This window comes from Callionymus lyra, chromosome 12, assembly GCF_982586985.1.
Source record: "Callionymus lyra chromosome 12, fCalLyr1.hap1.1, whole genome shotgun sequence".
Taxonomy (NCBI): Eukaryota; Metazoa; Chordata; class Actinopteri; order Syngnathiformes; family Callionymidae; genus Callionymus; species Callionymus lyra.
In genome coordinates, this window is record NC_141829.1 from 1634748 (window position 1) to 1649747 (window position 15000).

Genomic DNA, 15000 nt, shown 5'->3' on the forward strand with positions numbered 1-15000 from the left:
ATATATGTGTAGTATTGTCCAGTACTTGACTCTGGTGTTGTGATAGTGTAGTAACAAGTATATATGTGTAGTATTGTCCAGTACTTGACTCTGGTGTTGTGATAGTGTAGTAACAAGTATATATGTGCAGTATTGTCCAGTACTTGACTCTGGTGTTGTGATAGTGTAGTAACAAGGATATATGTGTAGTATTGTCCAGTACTTGACTCTGGTGTTGTGATAGTGTAGTAACAAGTATAAATGTGTAGTATTGTCCAGTACTTGACTCTGGTGTTGTGATAGTGTAGTAACAAGTATATATGTGTAGTATTGTCCAGTACTTGACTCTGGTGTTGTGATAGTGTAGTAACAAGTATATATGTGTAGTATTGTCCAGTACTTGACTCTGGTGTTGTGATAGTGTAGTAACAAGTATATATGTGTAGTATTGTCCAGTACTTGACTCTGGTGTTGTGATAGAGTAGTAACAAGTATATATGTGTAGTATTGTCCAGTACTTGACTCTGGTGTTGTGATAGTGTAGTAACAAGTATATATGTGTAGTATTGTCCAGTACTTGACTCTGGTGTTGTGATAGTTTAGTAACAAGTATTAATGTGTAGTATTGTCCAGTACTTGACTCTGGTGTTGTGATAGTGTAGTAACAAGTATATATGTGTAGTATTGTCCAGTACTTGACTCTGGTGTTGTGATAGTGTAGTAACAAGTATGTATGTGTAGTATTGTCCAGTACTTGACTCTGGTGTTGTGATAGTGTAGTAACAAGTATATATGTGTAGTATTGTCCAGTACTTGACTCTGGTGTTGTGATAGTGTAGTAACAAGTATATATGTCTAGTATTGTCCAGTACTTGACTCTGGTGTTGTGATAGTGTAGTAACAAGTATATATGTGTAGTATTGTCCAGTACTTGACTCTGGTGTTGTGATAGAGTAGTAACAAGTATATATGTGTAGTATTGTCCAGTACTTGACTCTGGTGTTGTGATAGTGTAGTAACAAGTATATATGTGTAGTATTGTCCAGTACTTGACTCTAGTGTTGTGATAGTGTAGTAACAAGTATATATGTGTAGTATTGTCCAGTCCTTGACTCTGGTGTTGTGATAGTGTAGTAACAAGTATATATGTGTAGTATTGTCCAGTACTTGACTCTGGTGTTGTGATAGTGTAGTAACAAGTATATATGTGTAGTATTGTCCAGTACTTGACTCTGGTGTTGTGATAGTTTAGTAACAAGTATAAATGTGTAGTATTGTCCAGTACTTGACTCTGGTGTTGTGATAGTGTAGTAACAAGTATATATGTGTAGTATTGTCCAGTACTTGACTCTGGTGTTGTGATAGTGTAGTAACAAGTATATATGTGTAGTATTGTCCAGTACTTGACTCTGGTGTTGTGATAGTGTAGTAACAAGTATATATGTGTAGTATTGTCCAGTACTTGACTCTGGTGTTGTGATAGTGTAGTAACAAGTATATATGTGTAGTATTGTCCAGTACTTGACTCTGGTGTTGTGATAGTGTAGTAACAAGTATATATGTGTAGTATTGTCCAGTACTTGACTCTGGTGTTGTGATAGTGTAGTAACAAGTATATATGTGTAGTATTGTCCAGTACTTGACTCTAGTGTTGTGATAGTGTAGTAACAAGTATATATGTGTAGTATTGTCCAGTCCTTGACTCTGGTGTTGTGATAGTGTAGTAACAAGTATATATGTGTAGTATTGTCCAGTACTTGACTCTGGTGTTGTGATAGTGTAGTAACAAGTATATATGTGTAGTATTGTCCAGTACTTGACTCTGGTGTTGTGATAGTGTAGTAACAAGTATATATGTGTAGTATTGTCCAGTACTTGACTCTGGTGTTGTGATAGTGTAGTAACAAGTATATATGTGTAGTATTGTCCAGTACTTGACTCTGGTGTTGTGATAGTGTAGTAACAAGTATATATGTGTAGTATTGTCCAGTACTTGACTCTGGTGTTGTGATAGTGTAGTAACAAGTATATATGTGTAGTATTGTCCAGTACTTGACTCTGGTGTTGTGATAGTGTAGTAACAAGTATATATGTGTAGTATTGTCCAGTACTTGACTCTGGTGTTGTGATAGTGTAGTAACAAGTATATATGTGTAGTATTGTCCAGTACTTGACTCTGGTGTTGTGATAGTGTAGTAACAAGTATATATGTGTAGTATTGTCCAGTACTTGACTCTGGTGTTGTGATAGTGTAGTAACAAGTATATATGTGTAGTATTGTCCAGTACTTGACTCTGGTGTTGTGATAGTGTAGTAACAAGTATATATGTGTAGTATTGTTATTATTATACATGAGTAAATGCTGCTCATATCAACATGTTATTTACAGATAAAAGTAAAAACATAAACAAGAGAAGAAATAAAAACATATATTTTCTTCAATGATGAGACTTTGATTCTATGATCCAAACATCATCGTGTGAAGAACCGAGAACAAGTGAATCTTCCAGACACACACACATCAACACACACATCAACACACACATCAACACACACATCAACACACACATCAACACACACATCAACACACACATCAACACACACATCAACACACACATCAACACACACATCAACACACACATCAACACACACATCAACACACACATCAACACATCAACACATCAACACATCAACACACACATCAACACATCAACACATCAACACACACATCAACACACACATCAACACACACATCAACACACACATCAACACACACATCAACACACACATCAACACACACATCAACACATCAACACACACATCAACACATCAACACACACATCAACACATCAACACACACATCAACACACACATCAACACATCAACACACACATCAACACACACATCAACACATCAACACACACATCAACACACACATCAACACATCAACACACACATCAACACACACATCAACACATCAACACACACATCAACAAACACATCAACACACACATCAACACACACATCAACACATCAACACATCAATGTGTGTGTGTGAGCACAGTGTGGTCAACCTTGTGAAGTGTGTGTCGTAAATACACACTTTATGTTCTCAGGCTTATTATTGTTGATTTATTTGTCTCTGTGAGTAAATGTTGTCCTTGACTCCAGGACCAGAGGAGTGTGTTGATGTGTTGATGTGTTGATGTGTTGATGTGTTGATGTGTTGATGTGTTGATGTGTTGATGTGTTGATGTGTTGATGTGTTGATGTGTTGATGTGTTGATGTGTTGATGTGTTGATGTGTTGATGTGTAGTTGTGTTGATGTGTTGATGTGTTGATGTGTTGATGTGTTGATGTGTTGATGTGTTGATGTGTAGTTGTGTTGATGTGTTGATGTGTTGATGTGTTGATGTGTTGATGTGTGTTGATGTGTTGATGTGTTGATGTGTGTTGATGTGTTGATGTGTTGATGTGTTGATGTGTGTTGATGTGTTGATGTGTTGATGTGTTGATGTGTTGATGTGTTGATGTGTAGATGTGTTGATGTGTTGATGTGTTGATGTGTTGATGTGTTGATGTGTTGATGTGTAGTTGTGTTGATGTGTTGATGTGTTGATGTGTTGATGTGTAGTTGTGTTGATGTGTTGATGTGTTGATGTGTTGATGTGTTGATGTGTTGATGTGTAGTTGTGTTGATGTGTTGATGTGTTGATGTGTTGATTTGTTGATGTGTAGTTGTGTTGATGTGTTGATGTGTTGATGTGTTGATGTGTTGATGTGTTGATGTGTAGTTGTGTTGATGTGTTGATGTGTTGATGTGTGGATGTGTTGATGTGTAGTTGTGTTGATGTGTTGATGTGTTGATGTGTTGATGTGTTGATGTGTAGTTGTGTAGTTGTGTTGATGTGTTGATGTGTTGATGTGTAGTTGTGTTGATGTGTTGATGTGTTGATGTGTTGATGTGTTGATGTGTTGATGTGTAGTTGTGTTGATGTGTTGATGTGTTGATGTGTTGATGTGTTGATGTGTTGATGTGTGTTGATGTGTTGATGTGTTGATGTGTGTTGATGTGTTGATGTGTTGATGTGTTGATGTGTGTTGATGTGTTGATGTGTTGATGTGTGTTGATGTGTTGATGTGTTGATGTGTTGATGTGTGTTGATGTGTTGATGTGTAGTTGTGTTGATGTGTTGATGTGTTGATGTGTTGATGTGTAGTTGTGTTGATGTGTTGATGTGTTGATGTGTTGATGTGTTGATGTGTTGATGTGTTGATGTGTAGTTGTGTTGATGTGTTGATGTGTTGATGTGTTGATGTGTAGTTGTGTTGATGTGTTGATGTGTTGATGTGTTGATGTGTTGATGTGTTGATGTGTAGTTGTGTTGATGTGTTGATGTGTTGATGTGTTGATGTGTTGATGTGTAGTTGTGTTGATGTGTTGATGTGTTGATGTGTTGATGTGTTGATGTGTTGATGTGTAGTTGTGTTGATGTGTTGATGTGTTGATGTGTGGATGTGTTGATGTGTAGTTGTGTTGATGTGTTGATGTGTTGATGTGTTGATGTGTTGATGTGTAGTTGTGTAGTTGTGTTGATGTGTTGATGTGTTGATGTGTAGTTGTGTTGATGTGTTGATGTGTTGATGTGTTGAAGTGTTGATGTGTTGATGTGTTGATGTGTAGTTGTGTTGATGTGTTGATGTGTTGATGTGTTGATGTGTTGATGTGTTGATGTGTGTTGATGTGTTGATGTGTTGATGTGTGTTGATGTGTTGATGTGTTGATGTGTTGATGTGTGTTGATGTGTTGATGTGTTGATGTGTTGATGTGTTGATGTGTTGATGTGTTGATGTGTTGATGTGTTGATGTGTTGATGTGTAGTTGTGTTGATGTGTTGATGTGTTGATGTGTTGATGTGTAGTTGTGTTGATGTGTTGATGTGTTGATGTGTTGATGTGTTGATGTGTTGATGTGTAGTTGTGTTGATGTGTTGATGTGTTGATGTGTTGATGTGTTGATGTGTTGATGTGTTGATGTGTAGTTGTGTTGATGTGTTGATGTGTTGATGTGTTGATGTGTTGATGTGTTGATGTGTTGATGTGTAGTTGTGTTGATGTGTTGATGTGTTGATGTGTTGATGTGTTGATGTGTTGATGTGTAGTTGTGTTGATGTGTTGATGTGTTGATGTGTTGTTGTGTTGATGTGTTGATGTGTTGATGTGTTGATGTGTTGATGTGTTGATGTGTTGATGTGTTGATGTGTTGTTGTGTTGATGTGTTGATGTGTTGATGTGTTGATGTGTTTATGTGTAGTTGTGTTGATGTGTTGATGTGTAGTTGTGTTGATGTGTTGATGTGTAGTTGTGTTGAAGTGTTGATGTGTTGATGTGTTGATGTGTTGATGTGTTGATGTGTTGATGTGTAGTTGTGTTGATGTGTTGATGTGTTGATGTGTTGATGTGTAGTTGTGTTGATGTGTTGATGTGTTGATGTGTTGATGTGTTGATGTGTTGATGTGTTGATGTGTTGATGTGTAGTTGTGTTGATGTGTTGATGTGTTGATGTGTTGATGTGTTGATGTGTTGATGTGTTGATGTGTTGATGTGTTGATGTGTAGTTGTGTTGATGTGTTGATGTGTTGATGTGTTGATGTGTTGATGTGTTGATGTGTTGATGTGTAGTTGTGTTGATGTGTTGATGTGTTGATGTGTTGATGTGTTGATGTGTTGATGTGTAGTTGTGTTGATGTGTTGATGTGTTGATGTGTTGTTGTGTTGATGTGTTGATGTGTTGATGTGTTGATGTGTTGATGTGTTGATGTGTTGATGTGTTGATGTGTTGTTGTGTTGATGTGTTGATGTGTTGATGTGTTGATGTGTTGATGTGTTGATGTGTAGTTGTGTTGATGTGTTGATGTGTAGTTGTGTTGATGTGTTGATGTGTAGTTGTGTTGAAGTGTTGATGTGTTGATGTGTTGATGTGTTGATGTGTTGATGTGTTGATGTGTTGATGTGTTGATGTGTTGATGTGTTGATGTGTTGATGTGTTGATGTGTAGTTGTGTTGATGTGTTGATGTGTTGATGTGTTGATGTGTAGTTGTGTTGATGTGTTGATGTGTTGATGTGTTGATGTGTTGATGTGTTGATGTGTTGATGTGTTGATGTGTTGATGTGTGTTGATGTGTTGATGTGTTGATGTGTGTTGATGTGTTGATGTGTTGATGTGTTGATGTGTGTTGATGTGTTGATGTGTTGATGTGTTGATGTGTTGATGTGTTGATGTGTTGATGTGTTGATGTGTTGATGTGTAGTTGTGTTGATGTGTTGATGTGTTGATGTGTTGATGTGTAGTTGTATTGATGTGTTGATGTGTTGATGTGTTGATGTGTTGATGTGTTGATGTGTTGATGTGTTGATGTGTAGTTGTGTTGATGTGTTGATGTGTTGATGTGTTGATGTGTTGATGTGTTGATGTGTTGATGTGTTGATGTGTTGATGTGTTGATGTGTAGTTGTGTTGATGTGTTGATGTGTTGATGTGTTGATGTGTTGATGTGTAGTTGTGTTGATGTGTTGATGTGTTGATGTGTTGATGTGTTGATGTGTTGATGTGTTGATGTGTTGATGTGTAGTTGTGTTGATGTGTTGATGTGTTGTTGTGTTGATGTGTTGATGTGTTGATGTGTTGATGTGTTGATGTGTTGATGTGTTGTTGTGTTGATGTGTTGATGTGTTGATGTGTTGATGTGTTGATGTGTTTATGTGTAGTTGTGTTGATGTGTTGATGTGTAGTTGTGTTGATGTGTTGATGTGTAGTTGTGTTGAAGTGTTGATGTGTTGATGTGTTGATGTGTTGATGTGTTGATGTGTTGATGTGTTGATGTGTTGATGTGTTGATGTGTTGATGTGTTGATGTGTAGTTGTGTTGATGTGTTGATGTGTTGATGTGTTGATGTGTAGTTGTGTTGATGTGTTGATGTGTTGATGTGTTGATGTGTAGTTGTGTTGATGTGTTGATGTGTTGATGTGTTGATGTGTTGATGTGTTGATGTGTTGATGTGTTGATGTGTTGATGTGTTGTTGTGTTGATGTGTTGATGTGTTGATGTGTTGTTGTGTTGATGTGTTGATGTGTTGATGTGTTGATGTGTTGATGTGTTGATGTGTTTAAGTGTAGTTGTGTTGATGTGTTGATGTGTAGTTGTGTTGATGTGTTGATGTGTTGATGTGTTGATGTGTTGATGTGTTGATGTGTTGATGTGTTGATGTGTTGGTGTGTTGATGTGTTGATGTGTTGATGTGTTGATGTGTTGATGTGTTGATGTGTAGTTGTGTTGATGTGTTGATGTGTTGATGTGTTGATGTGTTGATGTGTTGATGTGTTGATGTGTTGATGTGTAGTTGTGTTGATGTGTTGATGTGTTGTTGTGTTGATGTGTTGATGTGTTGATGTGTTGATGTGTTGATGTGTTGATGTGTTGTTGTGTTGATGTGTTGATGTGTTGATGTGTTGATGTGTTGATGTGTTGGTGTGTTGATGTGTTGATGTGTTGATGTGTTGATGTGTTGATGTGTTGTTGTGTTGATGTGTTGATGTGTTGATGTGTTGATGTGTTGTTGAGTTGATGTGTTGATGTGTTGATGTGTTGATGTGTTGATGTGTTGATTTGTTGATGTGTAGTTGTGTTTATGTGTTGATGTGTTGATGTGTTGATGTGTTGATGTGTTGATGTGTTGATTGTGTAGAATGTGTTCATGTGTTCATTGTGTTTTGTTGTGTTACGTTGTGTTTTGTTGTGTTACGTTGTGTTTTGTTGTGTTACGTTGTGTTGTTGTGTTTCGTTGTGTTTCGTTGTGTTTCGTTGTGTTTCGTGTGTTTCGTTGTGTTTCGTTGTGTTTCTTTGTGTTTCGTTGTGTTTCGTTGTGTTTCGTTGTGTTTCGTGTGTTTCGTTGTGTTTCGTTGTGTTTCTTTGTGTTTCTTTGTGTTTTGTTGTGTTTCGTTGTGTTTCGTTGTGTTACGTTGTGTTTCGTTGTGTTTCGTTGTGTTTCTTTGTGTTTCTTTGTGTTTCGTTGTGTTTCGTTGTGTTTCTTTGTGTTTCTTTGTGTTCGTTGTGTTTCTTTGTGTTTCTTTGTGTTTCTTTGTGTTTCTTTGTGTTTCGTTGTGTTTCTTGGTGTTTCTTTGTGTGTTGTTGTGTGTCGTTGTGTTTCGTTGTGTCTCGTGTCTCTTTGTGTTTCTTTGTGTTTCGTTGTGTTTCTTTGTGTGTCGTTGTGTTTCGTTGTGTCTCGTAGTGTTTCGTTGTGTTTCTTTGTGTGTTGTTGTGTTTCGTTGTGTCTCGTAGTGTTTTGTTGTGTTTCGTTGTGTTTCTTTGTGTTCCTTTGTGTTTCGTTGTGTTTCTTTGTGTTTCTTTGTGTGTCATTGTGTTTCGTTGTGTTTCGTTGTGTCTCGTAGTGTTTCATTGTGTTTCATTGTGTTTCTTTGTGTTTCGTTGTGTTTCTTTGTGTGTCGTTGTGTTTCGTTGTGTCTCGTAGTGTTTCGTTGTGTTTCTTGGTGTTTCGTTGTGTTTCTTGGTGTTTCTTGGTGTTTCTTTGTGTGTCGTTGTGTCTCGTAGTGTCTCGTTGTGTCTCTTTGTGTTTCTTTGTGTTTCGTTGTGTTTCTTTGTGTGTCGTTGTGTTTCGTTGTGTCTCGTAGTGTTTCGTTGTGTGTCGTTGTGTTTCTTTGTGTGTCGTTGTGTTTCGTTGTGTATCGTAGTGTTTTGTTGTGTTTCGTAGTGTTTTGTTGTGTTACGTTGTGTTGTTGTGTTTCGTTGTGTTTCGTTGTGCTTCGTTGTGTTTCTTTGTGTTTCGTTGTGTTTCGTTGTGTTTCGTTGTGTTTCTTTGTGTTTCGTTGTGTTTTGTTGTGTTTCGTTGTGTTTTGTTGTGTTTTGTTGTGTTTCGTTGTGTTTCGTTGTGTTTCGTTGTGTGACGTTGTGTGACGTTGTGTTACATTGTGTTGTTGTGTTTCGTTGTGTTTCGTTGTGTTTCTTTGTGTTTCGTTGTGTTTCTTTGTGTGTCGTTGTGTTTCGTTGTGTCTCGTAGTGTTTCGTTGTGTTTCGTTGTGTTTCTTTGTGTGTCGTTGTGTTTCGTTGTGTCTCGTAGTGTTTCGTTGTGTGTCGTTGTGTTTCTTTGTGTGTCGTTGTGTTTCGTTGTGTCTCGTAGTGTTTCGTTGTGTTTCGTAGTGTTTCGTTGTGTGTCGTTGTGTTTTGTTGTGTCTCGTAGTGTTTCGTTGTGTGTCGTTGTGTTTCTTTGTGTGTCGTTGTGTCTCGTAGTGTTTCGTTGTGTTTCGTTGTGTCTCGTAGTGTTTCGTTGTGTTTCATTGTGTTACGTTGTGTTTCGTTGTGTCTCGTAGTGTTTCGTGGTGTTTCGTTGTGTGTCGTAGTGTGTTGTTGTGTGTCATAGTGTTTCGTTGTGTCTCGTAGTGTTTTGTTGTGTTTCGTTGTGTGTCGTAGTGTGTTGTTGTGTGTCATAGTGTTTCGTTGTGTCTCGTAGTGTTTCGTTGTGTCTCGTTGTGTTTTGTTGTGTTACGTTGTGTTTTGTTGTGTTACGTTGTGTTGTTGTGTTTCGTTGTGTTTCGTTGTGTTTCGTTGTGTTTCGTGTGTTTCGTTGTGTTTCGTTGTGTTTCTTTGTGTTTCTTTGTGTTTTGTTGTGTTTCGTTGTGTTTCGTTGTGTTACGTTGTGTTTCGTTGTGTTTCGTTGTGTTTCTTTGTGTTTCTTTGTGTTTCGTTGTGTTTCGTTGTGTTTCTTTGTGTTTCTTTGTGTTCGTTGTGTTTCTTTGTGTTTCTTTGTGTTTCTTTGTGTTTCTTTGTGTTTCTTTGTGTTTCTTTGTGTTTCGTTGTGTTTCTTGGTGTTTCTTTGTGTGTTGTTGTGTGTCGTTGTGTTTCGTTGTGTCTCGTGTCTCTTTGTGTTTCTTTGTGTTTCGTTGTGTTTCTTTGTGTGTCGTTGTGTTTCGTTGTGTCTCGTAGTGTTTCGTTGTGTTTCTTTGTGTGTTGTTGTGTTTCGTTGTGTCTCGTAGTGTTTTGTTGTGTTTCGTTGTGTTTCTTTGTGTTCCTTTGTGTTTCGTTGTGTTTCTTTGTGTTTCTTTGTGTGTCATTGTGTTTCGTTGTGTTTCGTTGTGTCTCGTAGTGTTTCATTGTGTTTCATTGTGTTTCTTTGTGTTTCGTTGTGTTTCTTTGTGTGTCGTTGTGTTTCGTTGTGTCTCGTAGTGTTTCGTTGTGTTTCTTGGTGTTTCGTTGTGTTTCTTGGTGTTTCTTGGTGTTTCTTTGTGTGTCGTTGTGTCTCGTAGTGTCTCGTTGTGTCTCTTTGTGTTTCTTTGTGTTTCGTTGTGTTTCTTTGTGTGTCGTTGTGTTTCGTTGTGTCTCGTAGTGTTTCGTTGTGTGTCGTTGTGTTTCTTTGTGTGTCGTTGTGTTTCGTTGTGTATCGTAGTGTTTTGTTGTGTTTCGTAGTGTTTTGTTGTGTTACGTTGTGTTGTTGTGTTTCGTTGTGTTTCGTTGTGCTTCGTTGTGTTTCTTTGTGTTTCGTTGTGTTTCGTTGTGTTTCGTTGTGTTTCTTTGTGTTTCGTTGTGTTTTGTTGTGTTTCGTTGTGTTTTGTTGTGTTTTGTTGTGTTTCGTTGTGTTTCGTTGTGTTTCGTTGTGTGACGTTGTGTGACGTTGTGTTACATTGTGTTGTTGTGTTTCGTTGTGTTTCGTTGTGTTTCTTTGTGTTTCGTTGTGTTTCTTTGTGTGTCGTTGTGTTTCGTTGTGTCTCGTAGTGTTTCGTTGTGTTTCGTTGTGTTTCTTTGTGTGTCGTTGTGTTTCGTTGTGTCTCGTAGTGTTTCGTTGTGTGTCGTTGTGTTTCTTTGTGTGTCGTTGTGTTTCGTTGTGTCTCGTAGTGTTTCGTTGTGTTTCGTAGTGTTTCGTTGTGTGTCGTTGTGTTTTGTTGTGTCTCGTAGTGTTTCGTTGTGTGTCGTTGTGTTTCTTTGTGTGTCGTTGTGTCTCGTAGTGTTTCGTTGTGTTTCGTTGTGTCTCGTAGTGTTTCGTTGTGTTTCATTGTGTTACGTTGTGTTTCGTTGTGTCTCGTAGTGTTTCGTTGTGTTTCGTTGTGTGTCGTAGTGTGTTGTTGTGTGTCATAGTGTTTCGTTGTGTCTCGTAGTGTTTTGTTGTGTTTCGTTGTGTGTCGTAGTGTGTTGTTGTGTGTCATAGTGTTTCGTTGTGTCTCGTAGTGTTTCGTTGTGTCTCGTAGTGTTTCGTTGTGTTTCGTTGTGTGTCGTTGTGTTTCGTAGTGTGTCGTAGTGTGTCGTTGTGTTGTGTTTGTGATGAGGTCACTGAAGGTCGTCTCACCGCTCTGGTCGGTGCTGACGGTGACGAGTGCGACCTGGCGCGGGAACACGCCGGCGCCCGACACCCCGTTGAGCGCCTCGACCTCGAAGGTGTAGTTGGCGTCGGCGCTGAAGTCCATGACGGTGACGGCGGTGCCGCTCAGACCCGACGCCCGCGGCAGGAAGTGCAGCTCGGCGTCGCAGCGGCGGCAGCGTTCGGACGCGTCGCAGCGGCGGCAGCGCACGTCGTACGTCACGTCACGCCGTCCCCCCGGGTCGCTGGGACGCGTCCAGGTCAGCACCAGACACGTGTCGTTCAAGGTGAAGGTCACGCCACGCGGCGCAGACGGAGGACCTGATGGAGGACACGTGTGTCAACACCACCTCACACACACTGATGTTTGCAGTGCATTATGGGAAGTTTCGTCATGAAAATATAAACATATATTTTTAAATGAAATAATCCTCAGATGAGAGTCAATCCAGGTGCATTATGGGAAATGTCTGGAGATCTTTAATATATTTTCAAATCATTGAAATCTTTCTGCCCCTTTCTTTTGACCTTTGACCCTTCATGGGAGGTCAGTAGTTCATGATCTTTGGATTATTTTCTCTTCAGTGTCAAAGGTCAACATTTATTTATGTGTTTGTGTTTCAAACTTTACTTTACTTTACAGTTACACACAACTGCTGTACACACACACACACTTACAGTTACACACAACTGCTGTACACACACACACACACTTACAGTTACACACTTCTGCTGTACACACACACACACTTACAGTTACACACAACTGCTGTACAGACTGTGTGTAACTGTAAGTTATATACACACACACACACACACACACACACACACACACACACACACACACACACACACTCTTTCTTTCTCTCTCTCTCTTTCTTTCTTTATCTCTCTCTCATTCTTTCTCTCTCTCTCTTCACACAAAAGCTCCTCCTCTCTTCTCTACTCTGTCATTCTTTCTTTCTTTATCTCCTCCTGACTTTATCAGCATCACTTCATCTGTTCTCCTGGAGAATCACTTCCCTCTGAGCATCAATCAACCTCCACCAGGGGGCGATCACTATCATCCTCATCCCTCCTTCATCCTCATCCCTCCTTCATCCTCATCCCTCCTTCATCCTCATCCTTCCTTCATCCTCATCCCTCCTTCATCCTCATCCCTCCTTCATCCTCATCCCTCCTTCATCCTCATCTCTCCTTCATCCTCATCCCTCCTCATCCTCATCCCTCCTTCATCCTCATCCCTCCTTCATCCTCATCCCTCCTTCATCCTCATCCCTCCTTCATCCTCATCTCTCCTTCATCCTCATCCCTCCTCATCCTCATCCCTCCTTCATCCTCATCCCTCCTTCATGCTCATCTCTCCTTCATCCTCATCCCTCCTTCATCCTCATCCCTCCTTCATCCTCATCCCTCCTTCATCCTCATCCCTCCTCATCCTCATCCCTCCTTCATCCTCATCCCTCCTCATCCTCATCCCTCCTTCATCCTCATCCCTCCTTCATCCTCATCCCTCCTTCATCCTCATCCCTCCTTCATCCTCATCCCTCCTTCATCCTCATCCCTCCTTCATCCTCATCCCTCCTCATCCTCATCCCTCCTTCATCCTCATCCCTCCTTCATCCTCATCCCTCCTTCATCCTCATCCCTCCTTCATCCTCATCTCTCCTTCATCCTCATCCCTCCTCATCCTCATCCCTCCTTCATCCTCATCCCTCCTTCATCCTCATCTCTCCTTCATCCTCATCCCTCCTCATCCTCATCCCTCCTTCATCCTCATCCCTCCTTCATCCTCATCCCTCCTTCATCCTGCTTAAACCTTGTTGAAGATAACAACAACACTTGTGACGTCACAACAACTGATGATTCAAACATTTAAACATCTCGTCCACAGAAGAGTTTCAATGATTTGATTCTTAGATGATTTATATTCAATAAACTGTATTTAAAATATGAACTGTTTGTATTTTCTTAATCACAGTTGTTTGTTTTGCAATTAAACTTCCGGCCTCTAGATGGCAGCAGTCGTTACATCCTCCACAGCTAAAAGAAGAATGATGACTGAGGACGAGAGGATACAGTGAGTCCAGCAGCTTTTAAAGCTGATGTTTGGACATATTTTGGTTTGAAAACAAATGAAAGTAGTTACGACTTCAAGAGTCATGTGGTCTGTAAATACTACAACACCAGAGTCAAGTACTGGACAATACTACACATATATACTTGTTACTACACTATCACAACACCAGAGTCAAGTACTGGACAATACTACACATATATACTTGTTATTACACTATCACAACACCAGAGTCAAGTACTGGACAATACTACACATGTATACTTGTTACTACACTTTCACAACACCAGAGTCAAGTACTGAACAATACTACACATATATACTTGTTACTACACTATCACAACACCAGAGTCAAGTACTGGACAATACTACACATATATACTCGTTACTACACTATCACAACACCAGAGTCTAGTACTGGACAATACTACACATATATACTTGTTATTACACTATCACAACACCAGAGTCAAGTACTGGACAGTACTACACATATATACTTGTTACTACACTATCACAACACCAGAGTCAAGTACTGGACAATACTACACATATATACTTGTTACTACACTATCACAACACCAGAGTCAAGTACTGGACAATACTACACATATATACTTGTTATTACACTATCACAACATCAGAGTCAAGTACTGGACAATACTACACATATATACTTGTTACTACACTATCACAACAACATAGTCTAGTACTGGACAATACTACACATATATACGTGTTACTACACTATTACAACACCAGAGTCAAGTACTGGACAATACTACACATATATACTGTACTTGTTACTACACTATCACAACACCAGAGTCAAGTACTGGACAATACTACACATATATACTTGTTACTACACTATCACAACACCAGAGTCAAGTACTGGACAATACTACACATATATACTGTACTTGTTACTACACTATCACAACACCGGAGTCAAGTACTGGACAATACTACACATATATACTTGTTACTACACTATCACAACACCAGAGTCAAGTACTGGACAATACTACACATATATACTTGTTACTACACTATCACAACACCAGAGTCAAGTAATGGACAATACTACACATATATACTTGTTACTACACTATCACAACACCAGAGTCAAGTACTGGACAATACTACACATATATACTTGTTACTACACTATCACAACACCAGAGTCAAGTACTGGACAATACTACACATATATACTTGTTACTACACTATCACAACACCAGAGTCAAGTACTGGACAATACTACACATATATACTTGTTACTACACTATCACAACACCAGAGTCAAGTACTGGACAATACTACACATATATACTTGTTACTACACTATCACAACACCAGAGTCAAGTACTGGACAATACTACACATATATACTTGTTACTACACTATCACAACACCAGAGTCAAGTACTGGACAATACTACACATATATACTTGTTACTACACTATCACAACACCAGAGTCAAGTAATGGACAATACTACACATATATACTTGTTACTACAGTATCACAACACCAGAGTCAAGTAATGGACAATACTACACATATATACTTGTTACT

General features: G+C 39.1%; 1 protein-coding gene across 1 annotated transcript in view; it reads right to left on the minus strand.

The window, feature by feature from the left end:
* LOC148067977 (ephrin type-A receptor 6-like) overlaps positions 1 to 15000 on the minus strand; it is a 156546-nt gene that overhangs the window by 43031 nt on the left and 98515 nt on the right. Inside the window, exon 5 of the mRNA XM_087803628.1 lies at positions 11332 to 11664. Within this exon, the coding sequence (XP_087659754.1) occupies positions 11332 to 11664 (333 nt within the window). The remainder of the gene's footprint in view (positions 1 to 11331; positions 11665 to 15000) is intronic.